Consider the following 24264-nt stretch of genomic DNA (forward strand, 5'->3'; position numbering starts at 1 on the left):
CCCAGTTCTCGTCTCCGAGGTACCACTATCAAAGATGGCGCCCAATTCTTGCCTCCAAGTTACCACTATCAAAGATGGCGCCCCGTTCTTGTTCAACCAATGTGACACTTCCAAAGATGGCGTCCCGTTCTTGTCCCTTAACGTGCCACTCTCAAAGATGGCACCTTGTTGGCTTCACTGTGCCTTTATCAAAGATGGCGCTGTTATTTACTCTCCCCAACACCCAAATTAGATTCTTCTCTAACCTGGACTCCATCTGAAATGTCAGTCGAAAAGACTTGTCGGACAGACTTATCGGACAAGTTAATTTCGGCTCTTAAAAAGCATATCGGCTGAAAGGAATTAATTTACTTGGAGAGCCTGGAGTTCCTGAGTTCCAATGTAAATTTATTACAAAGACTTGCTGCACTAAAGGGCAAATTAAACCAATCAGCATTTAAAAATCAATTATGTACATTCTCCAGCTGATTGGTTAAGTGGTTGAGTGTTAATTGCTCTCATTTGCAGATAGCAGTAATGCTACTATAAAGTTTATTTATTAATCCCAAGTGAGGCTTACATTAACACTGCAATAAAGTTACTGCAAAAATCCTCTAGTCACTACACTCTGGCACCTCATTCTTTGTTGTTTACATTGAGATTTTTGTCTAAAACTACTGCAGCAATGAAAATATACCCACTCTTGCAAGTACAAAGTTCCTGCATGTGAATAATTAACTGGTTTATCTAGTTTGCAGAGGTTGCTGGAATTTTAAAATAAGAGCAGAAGTGCTGAAAAGACTCTGCAGGTCTGACGGTCTTTTGTGGAGCCAGCAAGAGTTAACATTTCAAATTGAATATGATCCTTTAGTATATGTAATCCAACCACATGACTTAACCTTTGGTCTCCAGGTCATCTCACAGCACACTTTGGCACAGTAGCACAGCTGCTTCACAGCTCCAGGGACCTGGGTGCAATTCTTGGCTTGGGTCACTGTCTCTGTGGAGTTTGCATGTTCTCCTCGTGTCTGTGTGGGTTTCTTCCAGGTGCTCTGGTTTCCTCCCAGTCCAAAGATGTATGGGTTAGGTGATTGGCTATGCTAAAATTGCCCCTTAGTGTCCTGAGTTGCTCCCCCCAACCCTATATCTGTAATCCGGTGCATTTACTATGGCTAAACCTATCTAACCAACACATTTTGGGTCACTAAGGGGCAATTTAGCACAGCCAATCCACTTAATCTACACATCTTTCTTTATTCATTCGTGGCCAGTATTTATTGCCTATGCCATAGTTGCCCTCGAGAAAGTGGTGCTGAGATGCCTTCTTCAAAACGCTGCAGTCCACGTGCTTGGGTTTGACCTACAAAGCCACTGGGACATGAACAGGCAATTTAGCATTCAATATTAATTACAGGACCCAGGACTGGAGGTATTTAGGTTAAGTCTCATACACAAACCTCTGCTTCCAATATCCGATGCTGCAAATGGTGTCTGTACATAATTTAATGATTGCAACCATGTCGTCTTTAATTCAAAAGAAGAAACTTCCTGATAGGTTTAAAAACACAGGTTGCAAGTCCCCAGCAATAGCAGATGACTGTCGCTTCTGCGTGAAAATCTAGCTTCACATCCAGGGCTGGACTGAGGCAGTGTTGAGGTGCCCCCTTTTGGATGATTAAAGAGAGTCCACCCCTTGAGATCCTGTAGCATTATTCTGGACAGGAACCAGGTACAGGCTTTCTCCATGTCCTGGCCACTGCTTACCCCGTAACCAACATTACAAACAATCACATAAATGCTTGCGGAAGCTTGCTGTGCACAAACTGGCTTCCACCTTTCAAACACATGGGGAGCAGTGGCACAATGGTTGGTGCTGCTGCCTTAGTGCCAGGGACCCAGATTCAATTCCCAGCTTGGGTCACTGTGTGGAGTTTGCATGTTCTCCCCACTTGTGTGGGTTTCCTCCCACAAGTCCAAAAAGATCATAGAATCCCTACAGTGCAGAAGGAGGCCATTCGGCCCATCAAGTTTTCACTGACCACAATCCCACCCAGGCCTTATCCCCATAACCCCATGCATTTACCCTAGCTGGTTACCCCTGACACTAAGAGGCAATTTAGCATGGCTAATTCACCTAACCAGCACATCTTTGGACTGTGGGTTAGGCGCATTGGCCATGCTAAATTCTCCCTCAGCATATCCGAACCGACACCGAAGAGTGGCAACTAGAGGATTTTCACAGTAACTTCATTGCAGTGTTAACGTAAGCCTACTTGTGACTAATAAACAAACTACTTTTACTTTACAATGCCATCCATTCTATAGTACCACAAAACAGTGTCAAACTAAGTAAGAAACACAACAGAATGGTTTAAAAAACATGATTTGTACGGGTGCATAGGTCACCACAGTTGAGGCAAAATCTTGTCTCACCCGACATCCACGTGTCTCAGATGTGGGGCATTTCAGGAGCAGGAACACTGGCTCAATGACTTTACCACCATCCCCACCTCATCACATCAAGTTGAAAGGGGGATCTAAATGTAGCCCAGTCCATCATGCAAACCAGCCTCACATCCATTGACTCTGTCTACATTAACTGCTGCTTTGTAAAAGCAGGCAGCATAATTAAGGACCCCACGCACTCCGGACATTCTCTCTTCCATCTTCTTCCACCAGGAAAATGATACAAAAGTCTGAGGTTACGTACCAACCAACTAAAGAACAGCTTCTTCCCTGCTGCTGTCAGACTTTTGAAAGGACCTGCCTCGCATTAAGTTGATCTTTCTCTACACCCTAGCTATGACTATAACACCACATTCTGCACTTCTTTCCTTCCCCTCTAAGCTGTCTGTATAACACACAAGAAACAATACTTTTTACTGCATACTCATACATGTGACAACAATAAACTCAGAGCTACAGTGCCCATCCAGCCCAGGAGAAAACAGGTTCTCAATGCAAAATCCTAAAGTTTCTGTCCTAAAGTTCGATTAACAGAGCACTGCAGCAAATAAAAATTGGCTTAACTTCATTTATTCAGATTTAAAAATTATATGATATTGTGCATTTATACAATGGTTGCAACTAGCTAAATATTGTACCCCCACACGTGCACGCGCGCTCTTCCCCATGTAAAACATCAAATTTCATCCTATCAGATTCACTATGCACAGTAAATCTACGTTTCCCTGAGAGCTGGTCTGTTTAGATCTCAAAAAGCTCCAGGAACGTGATGCCATATCCAAACTGGCTCATGGCAAATACTGCCCTAAAATGTGCCAAAAAGCAGCAATTAAATACCTGACAAGTATTCACCAGTGCTTACTGAGTAGCATACAAGATGATTCAAGTTTAAAAACATGTCATACCATTCAATTTCCCCTTGGGTAAACTTCCCTGCCATGTGCCAAACCCCACCTCTCCCCAAGTCAAAAACTACCTTTGCTTACTTTCTGGGCTAACTAATCCAGCAGGAATGTACGCATGTCCCCCCTCCCCCTCCAGGGGTAGAAAACAGCAACTGGCTATTCGAAAGCAGCAGGCATCGCGACTAAGGCCAGCACCCCCAATGTCTTGGGTCAGCGTTCGTATTCAAAACAAGAAGCAGGGAGGAACTATAGGGGCTGCTATCATGTAACTAACTCACAAAATGCAGGCAGATAAAAGCTGCAGCGAGAACCCGGCAAACACCAAGTGTTCCCTCTATTCTCACATCTAGACCCCAGGTCATCTTGAATAACTGCAAGTTTCATTACAACGTCAAGTTAATGCCACAAGTTAACCAGGCAAACTGCATTTACAGTCAGGAGCTCTGCTAAAAGGATTGAGGGAAAAGGTGTGCACGTGCTGGGGAGGGGGGAAAAAAGGGGGAAATCTACAGTTTCTAACAGATTGGTTCAAAAAGAAATGGCTCACACCAGCCCAATCCATAAGCACGACTATTTTCTTCCTAAAAATGCGAAAAAAATCGTTTAAACTCTTCCAATTCTGGAATGTTCCTTTGCTTTGCAATGTAGGTTTTATCAAAAAAACATTCCCCCCCCCCCCTTTCACTCGTTGGGTACAGATTACGGAGATATTTTGCTCTAATATACACATATATACACAGCAGCTCCTTAACGCAAGTCGCTCTCTTCCCCTTGGATAGTTTTCTTGATGCGCAGAAGCATTGTCGTCAACCACTGGTCCAACCGCGAGATGGAATCGTATTCCTTCACCTGCAATGGGAATAAACAGTCGGTTTCAATGCTTTTTCTCCGATGTCCATTGGGACATGGGCAGCATGGTGACTAGCACTGCTTCTTCACAGCACCAGGGTTCCTGGTCAAGTTTAAAATTTTGGCTCAGACCACATTAGAAGAGATTACAATCTTCACATTAGAAGATTTGTTATTATGAGAACCTGTGGCTGACTACAGGAAGTGAGACACATCTCATGACCTTCAGACCTCCTGAGACACTGCAGATTGTTTCTGAACTGTTACTCACAGGCAACCATGTCAGCCAAGGCCAGCTCCTGTCTCTAAATACAGCCACAGAAATCGTTAAAGTTTTAAAGTTTAAAGTTCATTTATTAGTGTCACAAGTGGGCTTACATTAACACTGCAATGAAATTACTGTATGAATGAAATCCCCTAGTTGTCATCTGTTCGGGTAGAGGGAGAATTTAACACGTCTTTCGGACTGTGGGAGGAAACTTAAGCAGACATGAGGAGAACGTGCAGACTCCACACAGACAGTGACCCAAGCCGGGAATCGAACCTGGGTCCCTGGCTCTGTGAGGCAGCAGTGCTAACCACTGTGCCACCTAGGAGGAACAGGTGCACATGTAGGCCAGGCGAGGTAAGGATGGCAGATTTCCTCAGTAAAGAACGTTAAGACAGGTTTGTCCGACAATGGATGATCACTGTTACTGAAACTAACTTTATATTCTAGATTTATTAATGGAATTTAAATTCCACCAGCTGCTGTGGTGGGATTTGAACCTGTGTCTTCCAGAGCATTAGCCCAGGCCTCTGGATTACTAACCTAGTGACATTACCATTATACCACCATCTCTTTCAACCACACCCCCCACCCCACCATGTCCCAATTGCATGCAAATGCTATTGTGCATTGAGGAGGCATTACAAATTTTGTTTGAAATATAAACAGTGGCAGAGTGGTTAGCACTGCTGCCTCTCAGCAGCAGGACCTGGGTTCAATTCCTGGCTTGGGTCACTGTGCGAACTCCACACAGACATTCTCCCCATATGTGTGGGTTTCCTTGGGTGCTCCAGTTTCCTCCCACAGTCCAAAAACACACTTTTAAGTAGGTTGGTCATGCTAAATTGTCCCTTAGTGTCAGGGGGCCTGCCCCTCGTGGGAAAGTCTGGGACCAAAGGGATAATCCCAGAGTAAGGGGGCCACCCATTGAAGCCTAGAACCCAGGTCCCTGGTGCTGTGAGGCAACATTGCTAAGCACTTTGCCACCAACTGGGGGCTAGAATTTTACCAGCACTTGATGCACAAAATTCTATCCTTACGGTAAATCTATGGGGTTATAGGGATAAGGGCTGGAAGGGATTGTGGTCGGTGCAGACTTGATGGGCCAAACGGCCTCCTGCTGCACTGTAGGATTCTACAATTAAAGTGCTGGAAATAAGTAGGGCAGCACGTGGAAAGAAATGGAGTTTGCATCAGAACCTTGACCTGTTTCATCTCAACCTGAAGCATTACTCAGAAGGTTCAGCAGGTTGATGACAGGGATTTTCTTATGCGGGGGGAGGTTGGGCCTGTACTCATTGGGAGTTTAGAAGAATGAGAGGCGACCTTACTGAGACATATCAGATTCTCAGGGGGCTTTGACAGGGTTGATGCTGGAGAAGTTGCTGCCCCTTGTGGGAAAGTCTGGGACCAGCAGTACAATCCCCGAGTAAGGGGATCATCCATTGAAGACAGATGAGGCGGAATTTCCTCAGGAGAGTGAACCTGTGGAATTCTTTACCACAGACGGCTGTAGAGATGGGGACATTAAGTACGTTCAACGCTGAGATGGACAGATTTTTAAATTTTGTTTTAGTTTGTTCATAGGAAGTAGGTGTTACTGGCTGGGCTAGTGGGGATAAGGCAAAAAAGTGGAGTTTTGAGGGGTCTCATCAGATTGTCGTGATCTCACTGAAAGGCAGGGCAATCTCAATGGGCTGAAAGGCCCACTTCTGCTGCTTTGTCTTATGGTTTCTCTCAGACGCTGTCCATCTTGCTGAGTTTTCAGCGTATTTTGCCATTTCTAATACACTGCGTTGGCAGCATTTTGCTTTCGTGTTGGTGACAAATCCGGTTTGCCTGCAATCTTGAGCACTTACTGCATCAGTGTAGCCATCGACATTCTGTTCTTCAAAGGCATCCAGAAGCTTCTTGACCAGTTTGCACTCCCTGGAATCTGAGAAAGCTGGGAACATTTCCTCATATTTTGTTACAGCCAACTGTGGAACAATTGAAATGCAGTGAGATAGGCTTCTAGATAAGATTAGTCCGATTAGATGCAGCAGGTAGCAAAGTGATAAGGGCAGAAAAAGGAGAGATAGGTTATTCTACATACCCATCATCCTCATATCATTGAATCCATAGAATCCCTACAGTGCAGAAGGAAGCCATTCAGCCTGCACCAACAATCCCACCCAGGCCCTATCCCTGTAACTCCACATATTTATCCTGTTAATCCCCCTGACAAGGGGCAATTTAGCATGGCCAATCCACCTAACCTGCACATGGAAACCCACGCAGACACAGGGAGAACATGCAAACTCGACATAGGCGGTGACCCAAACCTGGAATTGAACTCAGGTCCCTGGTGCTGAGAGGCAGCAGTGCTAACCACCATGCCACCAGTCAAGGGTCAGAATTTTACCAACACCTGATTCACAAAATTCTGTCCTCAGTTTTGTTCTCAAAAATCAAGCTAATCTAAAATTTCTCTCCAAGAATTAGAAGTACAGGATACTGTGTAAAGCTTTCACAGTTGACACCAATGCTCCAACCTCTTTCCAAATACTCACGGGAACATTTCCCACATCCACCACCTTTAAATGGCAGAATTTAGCACTGTTGCCTCAGTGCCAGGTTCAATTCCCAGCTTAGGTCGCTGTCTATGTGGAGTCTACACATTCTCCCCGTGTCTGCGTGAGTTTCCTCCCATAGTCTAAAGAAGTGTGGGTTAGGTGGATCGACCATGCTAAATTGTCCCTTTTTGTCCAAAGATGTGCCAGTAAGATGGCTTGGCCATGTTAAATTGCCCCTTAGTGTCCCAAGGGAGATTAGCGGGGTAAATACATGGGGTCACAGGGATTGGGCCCGAGTAAGATTTCTATCGGAGGATCGGCATAGACAGGCTGAAGGGTCACCTTCTGCATTGGGATTCTATGAAATCACCTACAAAAATAAGAAAGCTATATGATTCCAAAAAGTGGCCAGAGGCAAAATGTCAACCCCATGCTCTCTGGCACCAACCTACCTTGGCGTTTAACATGTCGACACAGAAATGGCAGAGAGCAGCTTTGAAGAAGTATTCTTTCGCACTGTACTTCAGGAGCGGGCTGTCCATGGCTGTAGTGCCTACCTGTGGTGGACAAAAAAAAAGCATAAATTCACTGCAGGAATCAAGTGTTGAATGCGATAAGGTTGAGAAAAATGAATAGGGACAGGGTGAGAAGGTAGCAAACCTTTCCCACTTGACCAATACAAGATAGAACACAAGAGACGGAAAGCTTTGAGCAACTTTTAGGCAGAGATAGGGAGATAACTCCTCATTCAGGCAGCACTGCGGGGAGGCAGTGAGATTGTCACTGGCTGAATGATCCGGAGACCCAGCGTCATGTTCTGGGGACCCAGGTTCCAATCCCACCAAGGCAGCCAGTGAAATTTGAATTCAATTTTTGAGGGACATGGTAGCACAGCGGTTAGCCCTGTTGCCTCACTATGCCAGGGACCCAGATTCAATTCTGGCCCTGGATCAATGTGCGTGGAGCTTGCACATTCTCTCCATGTTTGCGCTTGTTCCCTCTGGGTGCTCCTGTTTCCTCCCAAAGTCTGAAGATATGCAGGTTAGGTGGATTGGCTGTGCTAAGTTGACCCTAGTGTCAGAATTAGCAGGATGAAAATGTGGGATTACAGGAATAGGGCCTGGGTGGGATTGTGGTCAGTGCAGATATGGCCCGAATGGCCTCCTTTTGTATTGTAGGGAGCAGCCAATATTGAATGAAACCAAGGAACTGACTCAACTCTGCCCATTCCTACCACAAGCAGCTTCCATTTCCACCGACAACAAGGAGCACCATGGTGGCAAGCACTGCTGTCTCAGTGCCAGGGACCTGGGTTCAATTCCCAGCTTGGAGTCTGCAAGTTCTTCCTGTGTCTGTGTGGGGTTCCTCCAGTTTCCTCCCACAGTCCAAAAGATGTGCTGGTTAGGTGCATTGGCCGTGCTAAATTCTGTGTACCCGAACAGGAGCCAGAGCGTGGCAATTAGGGGATTTTCACAGTAATTTCATTGCTGTGTTAACACAAGGCTACTTGCGACTAATAAATAAACTTCAACTACAGCTAAAGGGGAGCAGGGAGGGGAATAGTCCTCTGTGCGATGTCAAACAAAGCATTTACTCACCACCTAATCAGGGAGCTCCAACTGGAACCAAAAGCTGTAGAGAACTGCTCCTCCACATTAAGCAGCTAGGAAACAAACATCCTTTGGGTGAAAACATTCACTGACCTGTTCATATATCTCCACCGCTTTGGGATACTGTTCAAGCTGTGCAGCGTATGTAGCAACTTTCAGCAAGCACTTATTTGCAGAACTACAAAGAAAAAGAAAATCAACAGACTAAATATATTCAGCACCACCCCACATGATCTCTGACAGCTATAAGTAAAAAAGTCTTATACATGTACATGCTGCACTGTTAGAATTTTTGATCACTCTCATCACAGTGGCACCGTGGGTTAGCACTGCTGCCTCAGTGCCAGGGACCTGGGTTCGATTGTGTGCGTGCGTGTGGTCTGCGCATTCTCCCCATGTCTGTGTGGGTTTCATCTGAGTGCTCCAGTTTCCTCCCACAGTCCAAAGATGTACAGGTTTGGCTGATGAACCATGGTAAATTGCCCTAGTGAGAGGGGGATTAGAAGAGTAAATATGTGGCATTACAGGAGCATGACCTGCATGGGATTGTTGTTAGTGCAAATTAGATGGGCCAAATGGCCTCCTTGTGCACTGTAGATTCTATATCCATGTTTTTTTTAATTCATTCGTGGGACATGGACATTGCTGGCTGGGCCAGCATTTATTGCCCGTCTCTAGTTGCCCTTTGAGGGCAGTTGAGAGTCAACTACATTGCTGTGGTTCTGGTGTCACATGTAGACCAGACCAGGTAAGGACAGCAGATTTCCTTCCCTAAAGGACATTAGTGAACCCAACGGGTTTTTTCTAACAATGGTTTCATGGTCACCAATAGATTCTTTCCTCCAGAGTTTTTATTGAATTCAAATTCCACCATCTGCTGTGACGGGATTTGAACCCAGGTCCCCAGAACATCAATGAGTTTCTGCTTAAAGTTTACTTATTAATAGTCACAAATTGGCTTACATTAACATTGCAATGAAGTTACTGAAAAAAATCCCCTAATCGCCACAGATACACCAAGGGAGAATTTAGCACGGCCAATGCACCTAACCAGTACGTCTTTTGGACTTGGGATGAAACCAGGGCATTTGGAGGAAATCCATGCAGACACAGGAGAACATGCAGACTCCACACAGTGACCCAAGCCGGGAATTGAACCTGGATTCCCGGTGTTGAGAGGCAGCAGTGCTAAGCACTGTGCCACTATGCTGCCCATATGGAAATATGAGCCAATTTGAGCACAGCAAACTCTTGCAGGCATTTGCATGATAATTTTTGTGATAAACATTTGCCAGGATATCATGAAGACAGCAGTGCTAACCACTGTGCCATCGTGTAGCCCCAGCCTGGATTAATAATCTCATGATAATATCAATTTAATATTGTGTTAAACTGGACTAACAATGAATGTACAAACCCCTTCTCCTGGTTAAAGGGTGAGGGCAAGGAGATATTGTGAACTGATCTTTTTGCACAACTGTGCCATTAGCATGCTATTTCACTATTCTAAAATGCAGCAACTGGACACAACCGACATGACATTAACGAGAGAGTGAATGCAGAAGTCTCCAACTGAAGAGAATGAAGTGGAAGTCCTTTGCAAGTTTATTCGGTGGCAATAAAAGCTTTGCTAACCTGTTGGACTCTTCACCTTTGTAGTAATCAGCTGCCTGCTCGTAATGTGCAATCGCCTGGAAGTGAACAAGTTCAGCTGTGAGGACGCTTCAGTGAGAAAGAACATTTTACCAAATCTGGACCATTAGAAACAGGATAGAAATCTCATTTCATTGACTGAACCAGGGCAGAATGAGATCCTGCCATTAAACGACAGTCTTAAAACCGACATCAATAATGCAGCCCTGATCTTTCAATGGAGGATGCATTAAGAAAAAGCACCACAGGGTTTGGGTGGGGGCAGGAATGGACACTTTTACACAGCCCACTGCAGGGGAATAGTCAATGACAATTCCTCATGACAACTCAGATGAGGAAAAGTCAGTGACTGGTTCACAACTTCCCCCACCCAGTGTAAACTCCCCCAGTCCTACAATCTTCCAAGATATTTGCATTTTTCCCATTCTGGCCTCTTGTGAATCCATCTTAATTGCTCCACCATCGGGCACTGAGCCTTCAGTTCCCCAAGATCTGGAGTTGTCTCCCTCGAACCTTTTTCTCCAAACCCTATATAATTGATTAGTCATCTGCCTTAATAATCTTTCTCGTGGCTCAGTTTAGTCTGATGAGCCTCTTGTGAAGTGCCACAGGTTGTTTTACCACTTTTAAAAGGTACTATACAAATGCAAGTTAGTGTTGTGATCAGTTCCCATGGAAGAACACACCAGCCTTCCAGGAACAGAGGATAATTGGGAAGGCGACTTACTATCTAAATGGGGAGAGACTTTGGGGTGCTCTGGTGCAGAGGGATCTGGATGTCCTTGTTCATGAGTTACAGAAACCTAGCATGCAGGTACAATAGATAATAAAGAAAGCAAATGGAACGTTGGCATTTATAGTTGAAGGAATAGAATATAAAGGTGAGGAAGTGTTGTTGCAACTGTACAAGGCATTGGTGAGGCCCCACCTGGAGTACTGTGCACAGTTTTGGTCCCCTCATTTGAGGAAATATGTAGTGGCATTGGAGGCAGTTCAGAGGAGGATCATTAGATTGTGATTCCAGAGATGAGGGGTTTGTTGTATGAAGACAGATTGAACAGTTTAGGTCGATATTCTCTGGAACTGAGAAGAATAGGGGAAGATCAAATTGAGGCATACAAGACAGTAAAAGATCTGGATAAAGTAGAAGTGGAGCAGATGCTTCCTTTTGTGGGGCATTCCAGTACAAGAGGTTAGGATAACGGGCAGCAAATTTAAAACAGAGCTGAGGAGAAACTACTTCTCCCAAAGGGTTGTGATCTGTGGAATTTGCTGCCCCAAGTGCAGTGGGTGCTGGGACAATGAGTTAGATAGATTTTTAATTGGGAATGGGTTGAAGGGTTATGGGGGGGAAGGCAGGAAAATGTGGATGAAGAGCACATCAGCCATGACCAAATGGCAGTGCAGACCCGATGGGCCGAGTGGCCTAATGCTGCTCCTTTCTCTCCCAGATCCCACTAAAAACACCTCAATTTTCACACAATGTGGTATCTAGATAGCAGAGACCAAGAAACATTCCTGATCGGTTTCTGTAACCACGCAGAAACCTTCTGTCCTCAAGCTATTAAAACACGAATGAAAAACAAGGGACAAGGAGTGAGACAACTTTTAGCATTACATGGCAATTTAGATTACTATTTAAAAAAGGCCAGAAAATAATCAACCCAATATTTCACACAAATTCAATAGAAAACCCAAGAATGACTCAGATACCTACTTTCTCAATGTCCACCAACTCACTCTCGTAAATTTCCGCTATGGATATGTGATGTTTTGCTGCAATCGTAAAGCGGCCCTGAGCACAAATACAAATTCGCGTCACAGACTTACACTTTGGAAAACTTTTGCAATAGCGAAATAAAAGGAGGATATGCAAAAAAGGTCCATCTTAGACTAGCAGCGGGAACAGTTTACCAGGATGAAAACAGAAAATGCTGGAAAATCTCTGCAGGTCTGAGGCAGCATTTATGAGGCAAAATAGAGCCAATATTTGGAGTCTGCAAGACCCTTCACCAGAATGAGTTAAACTGATAGAGAAGTGATGGCCTAATGATATTATTGCGAGATTATGAATTCAGACTGGGGCTCCTCAGTGGCACAGTGGTTAGCACTGCTGCCTCTCAGCACCCAGGGACCCAGGTTACTGCCTGTGTGGAGTCTGCACATTCTCCCCATGTCTGTGTCATTTTCCTCCGGGTGCTCCACAGTCCGAAAGACGTGCTGGTACGTAGGCCGTGCTAAATTCTCCCTCAGGCGCCAGAGCGTGGTGACTAGGGGATTTTCACAGCAACTTCGTAGAATCATAGAAACCCTACAGTACAGAAAGCAATCATTCAGCCCATCAAGTCTGTACCAACCACAATCCCACCCAGGCCTTAGTCCCATATCTGACCCACTAATCCCTCTAATCTACGCATCTCAGGGCACTAAGGGGCAATTTTAACCTGTCCAATCAAACCTAACCCACACATCTTTCAGACTGTGGGAGGAAACCCGCGCAGACATGGGGAGAACATGCAGACTCCACACAGTGACCCAAGTCGGGAATTGAACCCAGGTCCCTGGAGCTGTGAAGCAGCAGTGCTAACCACTGTGCCACTTCACTGCAGTGTTAATGTAAGCCTACTTGTTTAGCTCTGACGAAGACTCATCCAGATTTGAAACATTGGCTCTATTCTCTCTCCACAGATGCTGTCAGACCTGCTGAGATTTTCCAGCATTGTGTTTTTGTTTCAGATTCCTGCTTTGACAGTCTGCAACACCAGCATTAACCGAGCTGCTTGCTTAAACTCAAGAATTGTGCATGTTGACAGAGGGGAAGATTTTGAAATAGCACGTCTTCCTATCAGTGAATCTCGAGAGTTTTACCCAAGATTGCAGCAAGAACTGTTTGTTGGACAGTTCTCTTAAAATAACTGCTTAAAAAAATCAACTAATCAGAGAATCCCAATAATGCAGATGGAGGCCATTCAGCCCATCAAGCCTGCACCACCCAGGCCCTATCCCCATAACTTCACATATTTACCCTGTTAGTCCCCCTGACACTAAGGGCAATTTAGCATAGCCAATCCACCTAACCCACACATCTTTGGACTGTGGGAGGAAACCCACGCAGACATGGGGGAGAACGTGCAAATTCCACAAATGGTCACCCAGTGCTGGAACTGAACCTGGGTCCCTAGCCTTGAGGTAGCAGTGCTAGCTACTGTGCCACTCTAAAAACACGAATGCAGTGCTGCACTACCACAAATTCTGCAGTCAGGTGTCCCATATTTGGAGGATATTGCAGGTTTTAGCACACCCGGAGTACAATGGGATAACTTTATTCTGGAAGAGCAACCTGCTTGATCACTCTTTCCTGCCAGGTAAGTATCCTAAAACAAACGGCTTTAGGAGTAATATATTTTGCTTCCCATCTATGTTAAGCAGACAAGAACCTGATTACAGCACATTGGATCGCCACAAGCTCCCATTAGCGCTGTTGGGGGAGACAGATCTTTTGGTTCTCTCGTCTCCTCCAAGAATGAGTAGATGCAAACATCACAAGCTCAGAGAGTAGCACAGCAGAGGGGTTTTGTGCATCAGTGCAAAACACCACCATCATACAGAAAATGACCATTTTATTCTGGGACTGACAGAGGAGGCAATGTTGGTCAGCTCACTGAATAGGGTTGTGGAGTGGGGCTTGAACCTGCAACCCCGATTCAGAGGCAATGCAGATGATTTTCAACATTACGAATATTTAAATCAGCATCTTACCATATCTGTGTAGATCTCGATAGCCCTGTTTAAACAATTAATAGCCTCTGGAAAAAAGAAAGCACAAACATTAGCATTTTACAAAAATTAGAGTCATCGCCAATATCAAAAACTATTATAGCCTGTCTCCATCTCTCTGCTGTATTGTTATCCAGTCCCAATGATGACTGGCAGAAGATTTGCACCAGTCATGTTACGCTCTAGTGTTACTCTACTTAGACACAGCGATGCCACATGCTCCCCTAATTAGAATAGAATCCCTACAGTGTAGGAGACCATTTGGCCTATCGAGTCTGCACCGACTCTCTGAAGGAGAAGCGGGGTGGCCAAATTTTCAGAAGTCCAAACTGGGGCACATCGAAAAACCAGAGCAAGGTGCTGGAAGGCTAATGGTCGCAGTCTGGGGAAAGGGCAATTGAAGGTGGGAGGTCATGAGACCTCCGAGAACATGTCCAGCCAGAATTGGCCACCCTATCCCGAAGATCAGTGAAAAAGGAGCATCAGTGAAGCTGGTGGCACCAAACTAGGTGCTGACTTGGTCAATTACGAGGGGGATTCATTTTAGGGTGAGGGGCTGGAGATTCAGAGGGTATTTGAGAAAAAGAAAATTCGCTCAGAGGACAGTGGGAATCTGGAATGTACTGCCTAAGAAGGGAGGAGGTCGGAAAACTTTACAATAGTTGAAAAGTATTTACGAGTACTTAAAACATTGTAACATTCAAGGATAATGGACAAGTGCAACCCACAAACGGTGGCACAGTGGTTAGCATTGCTGCCTCAATGCCAAGGACCCGGGTTCGATTCCTGGCTTGGGTCACTGTGTGGAGTCTGCACGTTCTCTCCGTGTCTACGTGGGTTTCCTCCCACAGTCTGAAAGATGTGCTGTTTCGCTGCATTGGCCATGCTAAATTCTTCCTCAGTATACCCGAAACAGCACCCAAGTGTGGTGACTAGGGGATTTTCACAGCAACTTCATTGCAGTGTTAATGTAAGCTTACTTGTGACTAATAAACAAACTTTAAAAACTTTTCTTTGCATTTCCTCACTCCTTTACAAGAATATGTTTGTAATTCATTTGTATGACAAGGGCAAGACAGGTTACCTTGGGGATCAGCTTTCTTGAAGGCATTTCCTGCATCCACAAAGTTTGTAGCTGCGTCATGTTTACTCTGCAAGTGGAGGTGGAGTTTCGCAGCCTCGCAGAAAGCATTGCCTGCAGCTAAAGAAAAATGTACACACATTAGGAGTGGGTGATACCAACATACTCTGGAAAACAGCAAATACTGTGAACACACAAACTGTTTTGCACAAAGAGCTTAAAGAGGATTGCAAATATATGCACAGTGGAGCCAAGTCTACAATTAATCTGGCCACATCTTGCATAATAATATTCTTGGAGATAAACATGATACTCCTATATCCAGGGTCACATGCTTTTACCTACATTCTGCATGGATCCAATCCGTCTGCAGAGGTGTTCAGTTCAGTGTGAATGGGGAGGGAGAGAGTGATAAAGATAGATAGGGAGCGAGAAGCCCTGTCCCCGAATTTATACTGACCTTGACAAAAACCGCAGAAGGCGGCTCCTTAAACTGAATTGGCCAAGCACCTCCATCCACACTAAGCCAAAATGGCAGTAACCAACACAGTAATCAGCACAGAGGTTAGCACTGCTGTCTCAGTGCCAGGGACCCGGGTTCAATCCCCGGCTTGGGTCGCTGTCTGTGTGGAGTCCACATGTTCTCCACGTCTGCGTGGCTTTCTTTCGGGTGCTCCAGTTTCCTCCCACAGTCCAAAGACGTGGGTTAGGTGAATTGACCAAGCTAAATTCTCCCTCAGTGTACCCGAAGAGGCGTACAATGTGGCAACTAGAGGATTTTCATTGCAGTGTGAATGTAAGCCTACTTTGACTAATAAATGTTAAAGGAATGGTAAAGCACTAGAAGAGGCCATTCAGCCCCTCAAGTTTCTGCTAGTCTCCTAAAGAGCAATTCACATCGTGCCACTTCCCCGGCCTTCTTCCCAAGGCTCTGCATATACTTGCTTTTCAGGTAATCCAATTCCCCTTCAAATCTCATTTGAGCAAGCTCTTTTTCTAAAAAAAGTCTTGGATATTAAATGGTAATCATTGTCAGGAGACTGCACTCCAACACATCGCTTTGTGGCCTTTTGGCTAAGATTGAGTGTAGTATCTCGACATGCTGCGCTTGGTTGAAGTCATTAAGTTACATTTTAGCTTCATTTGAAGTAATTTTTAAAAGCAGCATCTCAGCCTTAAGATTTGCCATAAGATGCAAATGAGATCAAGCCTTGGAGGAGGAGCTATGCCTACTCCAATCAGCTTGGATCACGTAGATCAAGCCCAAGACAGGAAGGAGGTGAGAGCCCTGCCCTGTCAGCTTGGATCGGGAACATCTCAACTTGAGCCTCTGAATTGGACTTGATTGGATTGGATTTTAAAAAAACCACACAACTGTGGCATTTTGCCTCTTAAAGTCTGGGAAACGCAAGTGCATGGATTTGCTTGTCAGTGCTCACTGAGTCTACTGCCCGATAAATACTCAGAGGCACTAGCTAGCAGGTTCGCTCCGAGCTTAGCCAACACTGCCACAGCACATTGTGCATTTTAATCAAGTTTACAAGGGAGAGTCAATAACCAGACAGGGGGCGAGGCTAGTCCATTGCAGCTAGGGTGTGCCGACACCTCTGACAGTGGTTTGCCCAGGCTAGAGTTGGAGTAAGGCATCAGAATAGCCAATGAAGTAAAACTGAGGCTTTACCTGATGCAACTTCTCAAAGTAGTGCGTGGGTTAGGTGGATTGACCATTCTAAGTTGCCCCTTAGTGTTCCCAGGATGTGTAAATTAGAAGGATTAGCAGAGTAAATATGAAGGAATTCTCCTTACAGATGCTGCCAGACCTGCTGGGATTTTCCAGCATTTCCTCTTTTGGTTTCAGATTCCAGCACCCACAGTAAGTTGCTTTTATTTAAAAATGTGGGTTTTTGATGTTAGGCCTGGGTGGGATTGTTGTTAGTACTCACTCGATGGGCTGAACGGCCCCCCTTCTGCACTGCAGGGATTCTATAATTCTAAACCCATCTTGGCCAAGATCAAACCTGGGATGGATGCGACTTGGATCTTGTTTGCTCAAATCCAAGATGGGATGCAAAGTCTTGTCTTGTCAGCTTGGATCTGGTTTCTCCGTTATCTGGGGGATCATGACTGGACTTAATTCGAATAGGCATTTTTGATTACAAATAAAGTGCAGAGAGGTACCAAAAAAAGTTTTCACACTGTTAAAACTGATTATATCCATTGGCATGTCAATTTGATCTGTGCGTGTCCCTTGCTGCTGGTACAAGCAGCTGCACGCGAGTCTGATTAATTCTCATCATTCCTGCAATCGAACCCACAAGTGTAATTTGGAAACAGGCCAGGCAACATCGCACACTCATCAAACCAGACAGTGCAGCCCAAGTGAGTGGTTTGCTATCTATACTTACCACTCCAGTTCTTAGCCATCTTAAACATATTTGCCGCCCTGGCGTACATTTCACATGCTTCTTCTAATCTGGAAGACCCCCTGAATAAAAAGGAAGACGGATGTTAAAATCTGGACAAGGGAAGAAAGTTGGAAGGGGGGGTGGTGGTCTTTGGTCAATACTGACAGGTCCACAACTCAAAACCAGCCCAAATCACCACTAGATTGTCAGGGAAAGAGACAAAAAAAGAATGCTGTATGAATGCAGGGAGTTCTTCTAGCCTTGGCAATGCAGTTGTCACCACAAAGACAAAGTTCAAAAGGCACTTTGAAGACTTGTGCAATCTCGGCCGACACACCAAACAAGTAACATTCATTCCACACTAGTGCAAAGCAACGACCACCTTCAACAAGACAGAATCACCCCCACTGCATTCAATTGTATCATCGTCACTGAATCCCCAACTACCAACATCCTAGGGGTTACCATTGACCAGAAACTGAAATTGACCCAACCATATAACAGTCAAAGGCTGGGAATACTGCAGCGAGTACCTCCCCTCCTGACTCCCCAAAGCCTGTCCACCATCTACAAGGCACAAGTCAGGAATGTGATGGAATATTCCCCAGTTGCCTGGATGGGTGCAACTCCAACACAACAAGGAGCTCAACACCATCCAGGACAAAGCAGCTCACTCAACATTCGCTCCTTCCACCACTAACACACAGCGGCAGCCATGTGTAACATCTACAAAAGATCCACTGCAGGACCTTCCGTAGGCAGCACCTTCCAAACTCATGAACATTACATCTACAAGGACACGGGCGGATATCACCACCTACAAGTTCCCCTCCATGTCACATACCACCCATTTGTAAATATTACCAATCCTTCAGCGTCCCTCTCTAACAGCATTGTGGGTGTACCTACACCACATGGACTGCAATGGTTCAAGGCAGCATCTCATCAGTTCTCAAGGGCACTCCCTTAGTCTTGGCACAGATGATGCAGGCTTTCAGATAAGGTGTTAAACTCCATTTGCCATTTCAGGAAAAAGATCAAGAAAGCATTCTTAGAGGAACTGGGGAGGTAGCAACATAGGAAATAGCAGGGTAGGCCATTCAACCCCTTAAGCCTGCTCTGCTGCAGAATCCTCCAGCGCATCAAGTACACAGACTACCTCTTTAGGGCACTGATCATTTAATTAAAGTACTCAAAAGGAGTAGAAAGCAGGCTTCTGAGGCACTGGATATCACTAGGCAAGAGGCGATTGTGTAGTTAGACCAGCTATCAAGAAAAGGATTTCTGCCTAATTTTATATTTCACCATCTGGCTTGGGGTGATCCATTTAACATAGAACCGTACAGTACAGGCACTTCAGCCCTCGATGTTGTGCCGAACTACGTCCAAACCCAAGATCAAGTACTCCTATCATTCTGGTGTGCTCCATGTGCCTATCCAATAACCGTTTTAAAAATTCCTAAAGTGTCCAACTCCTCCATCACAGCAGGCAGTCCATTCCAACCATTCTGAGTAAAGAACCTACTCGGACATCCCTCCTACATCTTCCACCAAGAGCCTTGTAGTTATGCCCCCTAGTAACAGCTACATCCACTCGAGGAAATAGTCTCTGAACGTCCACTCTCCCCATCCCCCTCATTATCTTATAAACCTCTTAAGTTGCCTCTCATCCTCCTCTGCTCCAAAGAGAAAAGCCCCAGCTCCCTCAACCTTTCCTCATAAGACCTACCCTCCAAACCAGGCAGCATCCAGGTAAATCTCCTCTGCACTCTCTCTAATGCTTCCACACCCTTCTCAGTGAGGTGACCAGACCTGCACACAATATTCCAAATGTGGTCTCACCAGCATCCTGTACAGTTGCAGGATAACCCCATGGCTCTTAAACTCTAACCCCCGTTAATAAACACTAACACACTATAGGCCTTCTTCATGGCTCTATCCACTTGAGTGGCAACCTCAAATGAGGAACCAACATCCATTGATCACATGCCAAACTCCAAAGCCATGGGCAGCACACTGGGTTAGCACTGCTGCCTCAGCACCAGGTCCCAGGTTCAATTCCAACTTCAGGTCACTGTCTGTGCAGAGTTTGTACGTTCTCCCCATGTCTGTGTGGGACTCCTCTGGTTTCCTCCCACAATAAGAAGTCTCACAACACCAGGATAAAGTTCTCCAAGGCAGCCTTCACAAAACACGACAGTGCAGAGTTGCTGAGCAGAGACTGATAGCCAAGGTCTGTACGCGAGGACGGTCTCAACCAAGATCTTGAGTGTGACATGAACCATCTGTAACCCCTATGACTTGTCTGGGTTTGCAAAACCTCACTTACTGTACTGTCTGGAGACAATACACATCTCTTACCTATGCCTAATGCTCTTTCCACTCACACTGACTGCATCTTTAAAACTTGAATAGCAGGTTAGTTGTAAAGACTCGCATTCTAATCAGTAATCTGTAAACTGTCTGTGCTGTTATATGCTCTGTCTGAGGCCAGAACTCTCCATTCACCTGACGAAGGGGCAAACCCCAAAAGCTTGCGAGTTTACTATGAAATAAATTGGTTGGACTTAACCTGGTGTTGAGAGACTTCTCACTGTTTACCCCAGTCCAGCGCTGGCATCTCCACATCATTCCTCTCAATCCAAAGATGTGCGGGTGGGGTTGATTGACCATGCTAAAATTGACCCTTGGTGTCAGGTGGATTCGCAGGGTAAATACATAGGGTTACAGGGAGAGCACCTGGGTGGGATTGTTGTTGGTGCAGATTCAATGGGCCAAAAGACCTCCTCCTGCACTGCAGTGATCCTCTGATTCTTTAACATTTCATCTGCATTCTGCAAGGAAAATGCACGCATGTTCATGTTGTATAATAAGAAGTTTCACAACACCAGGTTAAAGTCCAATAGGTTTATTTAGTAGCATAAACCACAAGCTTTCAAAGCGCTGCCCCTTCATCAGAGGAGTGGGAGTTCTGTTCACAAACAGGGCGTATAAAAGAGTTTTAGAATCTATTGGCAGTTCCAAATAAATAATGTGCGCAGTAGAAAGAATTAGACTTGAACATGCACAACGTAAGCAATTCTGGAACAGTGGGTTCCTTGTGACACAGATCTCCGAGCAAGCATGGTCCGAGGGCAGTGAGCTTACAACTGGATGATAATCAGCCCTTTGTCCACTAGAAATTAAAGCAGTTTGTTTAAACAAGAACCAGGCTCATTAGGAGTGAAGTAATCGCAAAGCACACACCCACACCATCTTTGCTTTCATTTCCAAGTGGTCTGCAGAATCAGCTTCCCCCTTCCCATCGTAAAAGATCTTTTCTTCCTCCAGCCATTTATAAACAGCACTGAAAGTGTTTGGCAAACGGAGTCTCAATTTAATTTCCCTGACACCTTTACACACAGGCTCACATCAGAAAAGTCAGGGTTCTTCCCCATTTTAAGGATTAACCAATGCAGATTCCACACAGCATTTCGGAGATACTTGCTACCAGAAATACAATTAGGGTTGAATAAATACTTTATAATTGTTAACGATGTTAACATTATGGCCACAATAACGCTCTAATGCTGAAGACAAACCTACTGAATTCTTAAAAAAAAAGTATTTTTATTCTCAGGACAGCACGGTGGCACAGTGGTTAGCACCGCTGCCTCACAGCGCTAGGACCAAGCTTTGATTCCGACACTGGGCGAGTGTCTATGTGGAGTCTGCATGTTCTCCCCGTTTCCTCCTGGTGCTCTGTTTCCTCCCACACTCAAGATGTGCAGGTTAAGTGGATCAGCCATGCTAAATTGTCACTCCGTCCCAAGATGTGCAAGTTAGGGGATTAGTGGGGTAAATGCATGGGGTTACCAGGATAGGGCAGAGGGTGGACCTGGGTAAGATACACTGTCGGAAAGTTGGTGCAGACTTGATAGGCCGAATGACTTTTCTGTGCTATAGGGATTCTTTGACTTGTAAGCCTAGCAGACTAACCCCCCCCACCGATATAGGGAACTACAATTGTGAAAGGTATACATAATTACATCGTTGAAATGACTGGTCTGGGCAGTTTATTTCTTGGAGTTCCCTGATTATTTTAAGGGAGGAATTAAAAAAGACTGTGGTTCAAGTTCCTACTGCGGAGACTTCAACACATTCTTTCAGCCCTGAAACTGACCTTTCAGCCAATGATCCCTTGGCACTATTCTAAAGAGGAGCAGTGTTCCTGCCAGTGCCCTGGCCAATCATTCTTCCTGGTCTGCAATCACCAAAACAGATTATCTGGTCATGTGTTATACCACTGAGAGATTTTGCTGTGTGCATATTGGCTGCTGCATTTCCTACATTACACTTCCCAGTGCCTCAGCTTGAAAGCAGTTCATGTTCAAATGCAACAAGATGCGGACAATAGCCAGGCTTGGGCTGACAACTGGCAAGTATCATTTGCACCAGACATGCCAGGCAATGACTATCTCCAACAAGGGACACTAACCACTGCCTCTTGACATTCAATGGTGTTACCATCACTGAATCCCCCACTCTCAACATCCTTGGGGTTACCATTGACCAGGAACTCAACTCGACTCGCCACAAACAGTGGTGACAAGAGCAGGTCAGACGCTGGGAATCCTGTGGCAAGTAACTCACCTCCTGACTCCCGAAAGCCTGTCCACCATCTACAAGGCACAAGTCAGGAGTGTGATGGAATACTCTCCCACTTGTCTAGATGGGAGCAGCTCCAACAACACTTAAGAAGCTCAGCGCCATCTGGAACAAAGCAGCCCTGCTTGATTGGCACCACATCTACAAACATCCACTCCCTCCACCAATGCACAGTAGCAGCAATTTGTACCATCTACAAGATGCACTGCAGAAATTCAGCAAAGATCCTTGCCAAAGTATTGCTAGCCTCTGACCTGCTTTTGGAACTACTGTGTTTCTATGGCGAGTCCAGTTTAGTTTCTGGTTAATGGGAACCCCAGGGATGTTGACAGTGGGGGATTCAGTGACGTTAACACCATTGAATGTCGAAGGGCAGTGGCGGTGAGCTGCCTTCTTGAATCGCTGCAGTCCACATGCTGTGGGTTGACCCACAATGTCATGAGGAGGGAATTCCAGGATTTTGACCCAGCGACTGTGGAGGAACAGCCAATATGTTTCCAAATGAGAATGGTGAGTGGCTTGGGGGGGGAACTTGCAGGTAGTGGCGTTCCCATGTATCTGCTGTCTTTGCCCTTCCAGATGGAAGTGGTCACAGATTTAGAAAGTGTTGCCCAAGGAACTCTGATGAATTTTTAACCTTCTCAAGAGCAACTAGGGATGGGCAATAAATGCTAGCCAGCCAGTGACACCCATGTCCCACAAATTAATTAAAAAGGTGCTTTGAGATATTCAGAGATCATGAAAGGCACTATGCAAACACATCTTTTCGTTACCAAGCAGATTGCCGGGTGCCAAATTCAGCTTTACAACATTTGCAACAACTGAACCAGGAGCTATGTCAACCTGGTTCAAATTTAAACCTAACAGCAATACTTAAACTGGCTCGACAAGTTACACGTGGAACACAAAAGCATTGCCAAAGTTATTGCTTCTGGGCTGGGACCAAATATTCCTGCAGCTGCCATACTTTTCCAGACGGTCTTCTGAGACCATTCTGGAGAGACTGGCATGTATTTTACTGCCAAATGCCCAGCAGAGGGGGAGCCAACTGCCACGCAACAATAACAGACTGTTCCCATTAGGATAAACAGAATTTACATCTGGCCTCAGGCAACAGCAGACAAGACCCAAAACAGGTAGGGAATTCAGATACACTGCACACACAGAGTTATAGCAGCTTGGGTCTTTTCACTATGTTCTACAATGAAAGCAAGTACAAGCTTATGTTCCTTCCTGAAAGATTTTAAAAAAGTGGAGAACTATTTCTAATTTGCCCATGCTGGTTTTTATATTGGAGAGTGTGTGAAGGAATCAAAGGAGAGGCGTACACAGAGCAGGAACAGGCCCACCTGGCTGACACATGACATCTTTTAAAATTAAAGACCTTTTGCATCTACACAGTCCATATGCCTCTATTTATATATCTGTCAAGGTGCCTCAATTGTGTCCGCTTCTCTAGCAGCGCATTCCAGGCTCTTACCACCCTCCATGTAAAAACAACTTGCCCCTCACATCTCCTTCAAGCTTTTTCCCCTTTTACCTTAAAGTTATTCTCTCCTCCTCTCCCCCCCCAGTAATTGACATTTCTACCCTAGGAAAAACTCCATGCCTCTCAATTTGGGTGGCACAGTGGTTAGCACTGCTGCCTCACAGCGCCAGGGGCCCAAGTTCGATTCCCGGCTCGGGTCACTGTGTGGAGACTGCATGTTCTCCCTGTGTCTGTGTGGGTTTCCTCCGAGTGCTCCAGTTTCCTCCCACAGTCTGAAAGATGTGCTAGTTAGAGTGCATTAACCCAAACAGATGCCAGAGTGTGGCAACTAAGAATTTCACAGTAACTTTGCTGGTGTTAATATAAACCTTACTTGTGACTAATAAATAAACTTTACTTTTTAATTTTGTAAACTTCCATCAGATCCAGCCTCAGCCTTCGACATTCTTTTTTTAAAAATTTATACATAGAACATGGGAGTCACTGGTTGAGCCAGCATTTATTGCCCAACCCTATTTGCCCCTGACCCGAGTGGCTAGGCCATTTCAAAGAGGCAGTTCAGAGTCAACCACATTTCTCT

General features: G+C 45.3%; 1 protein-coding gene and 1 non-coding gene across 3 annotated transcripts in view; both read right to left on the minus strand.

Annotated features, from left to right (window-relative positions):
* Positions 1 to 2999: 2999 nt before the first annotated feature.
* napab (N-ethylmaleimide-sensitive factor attachment protein, alpha b) overlaps positions 3000 to 24264 on the minus strand; it is a 36537-nt gene continuing 15272 nt past the window's right edge. The window contains exons 2-10 of one of the 2 annotated variants that reach the window (XM_080218186.1): positions 17549 to 17628; positions 15147 to 15263; positions 14045 to 14091; positions 12003 to 12080; positions 10268 to 10323; positions 8726 to 8810; positions 7475 to 7579; positions 6327 to 6446; positions 3000 to 4199 (exon numbers count right to left, since the gene is read on the minus strand). In XM_080218186.1, coding sequence (XP_080074312.1) covers positions 4098 to 4199; positions 6327 to 6446; positions 7475 to 7579; positions 8726 to 8810; positions 10268 to 10323; positions 12003 to 12080; positions 14045 to 14091; positions 15147 to 15263; positions 17549 to 17628 — 790 coding nt within the window. In that variant the 3' untranslated portion in view covers positions 3000 to 4097. Of the gene's footprint in view, positions 4200 to 6326; positions 6447 to 7474; positions 7580 to 8725; positions 8811 to 10267; positions 10324 to 12002; positions 12081 to 14044; positions 14092 to 15146; positions 15264 to 17548; positions 17629 to 24264 lie in introns of those variants that run through there. The other variant, XM_080218187.1, reaches the window with a different exon arrangement.
* Positions 13503 to 13658, minus strand: LOC145362293 (U1 spliceosomal RNA). Its single transcript, XR_013889971.1, has one exon. It is a non-coding gene; the product is annotated as a U1 spliceosomal RNA (small nuclear RNA).

Source organism: Carcharhinus amblyrhynchos, unplaced genomic scaffold (assembly GCF_965287045.1).
Source record: "Carcharhinus amblyrhynchos unplaced genomic scaffold, sCarAmb.v2.hapA scaffold_37, whole genome shotgun sequence".
Lineage (NCBI taxonomy): Eukaryota > Metazoa > Chordata > Chondrichthyes > Carcharhiniformes > Carcharhinidae > Carcharhinus > Carcharhinus amblyrhynchos.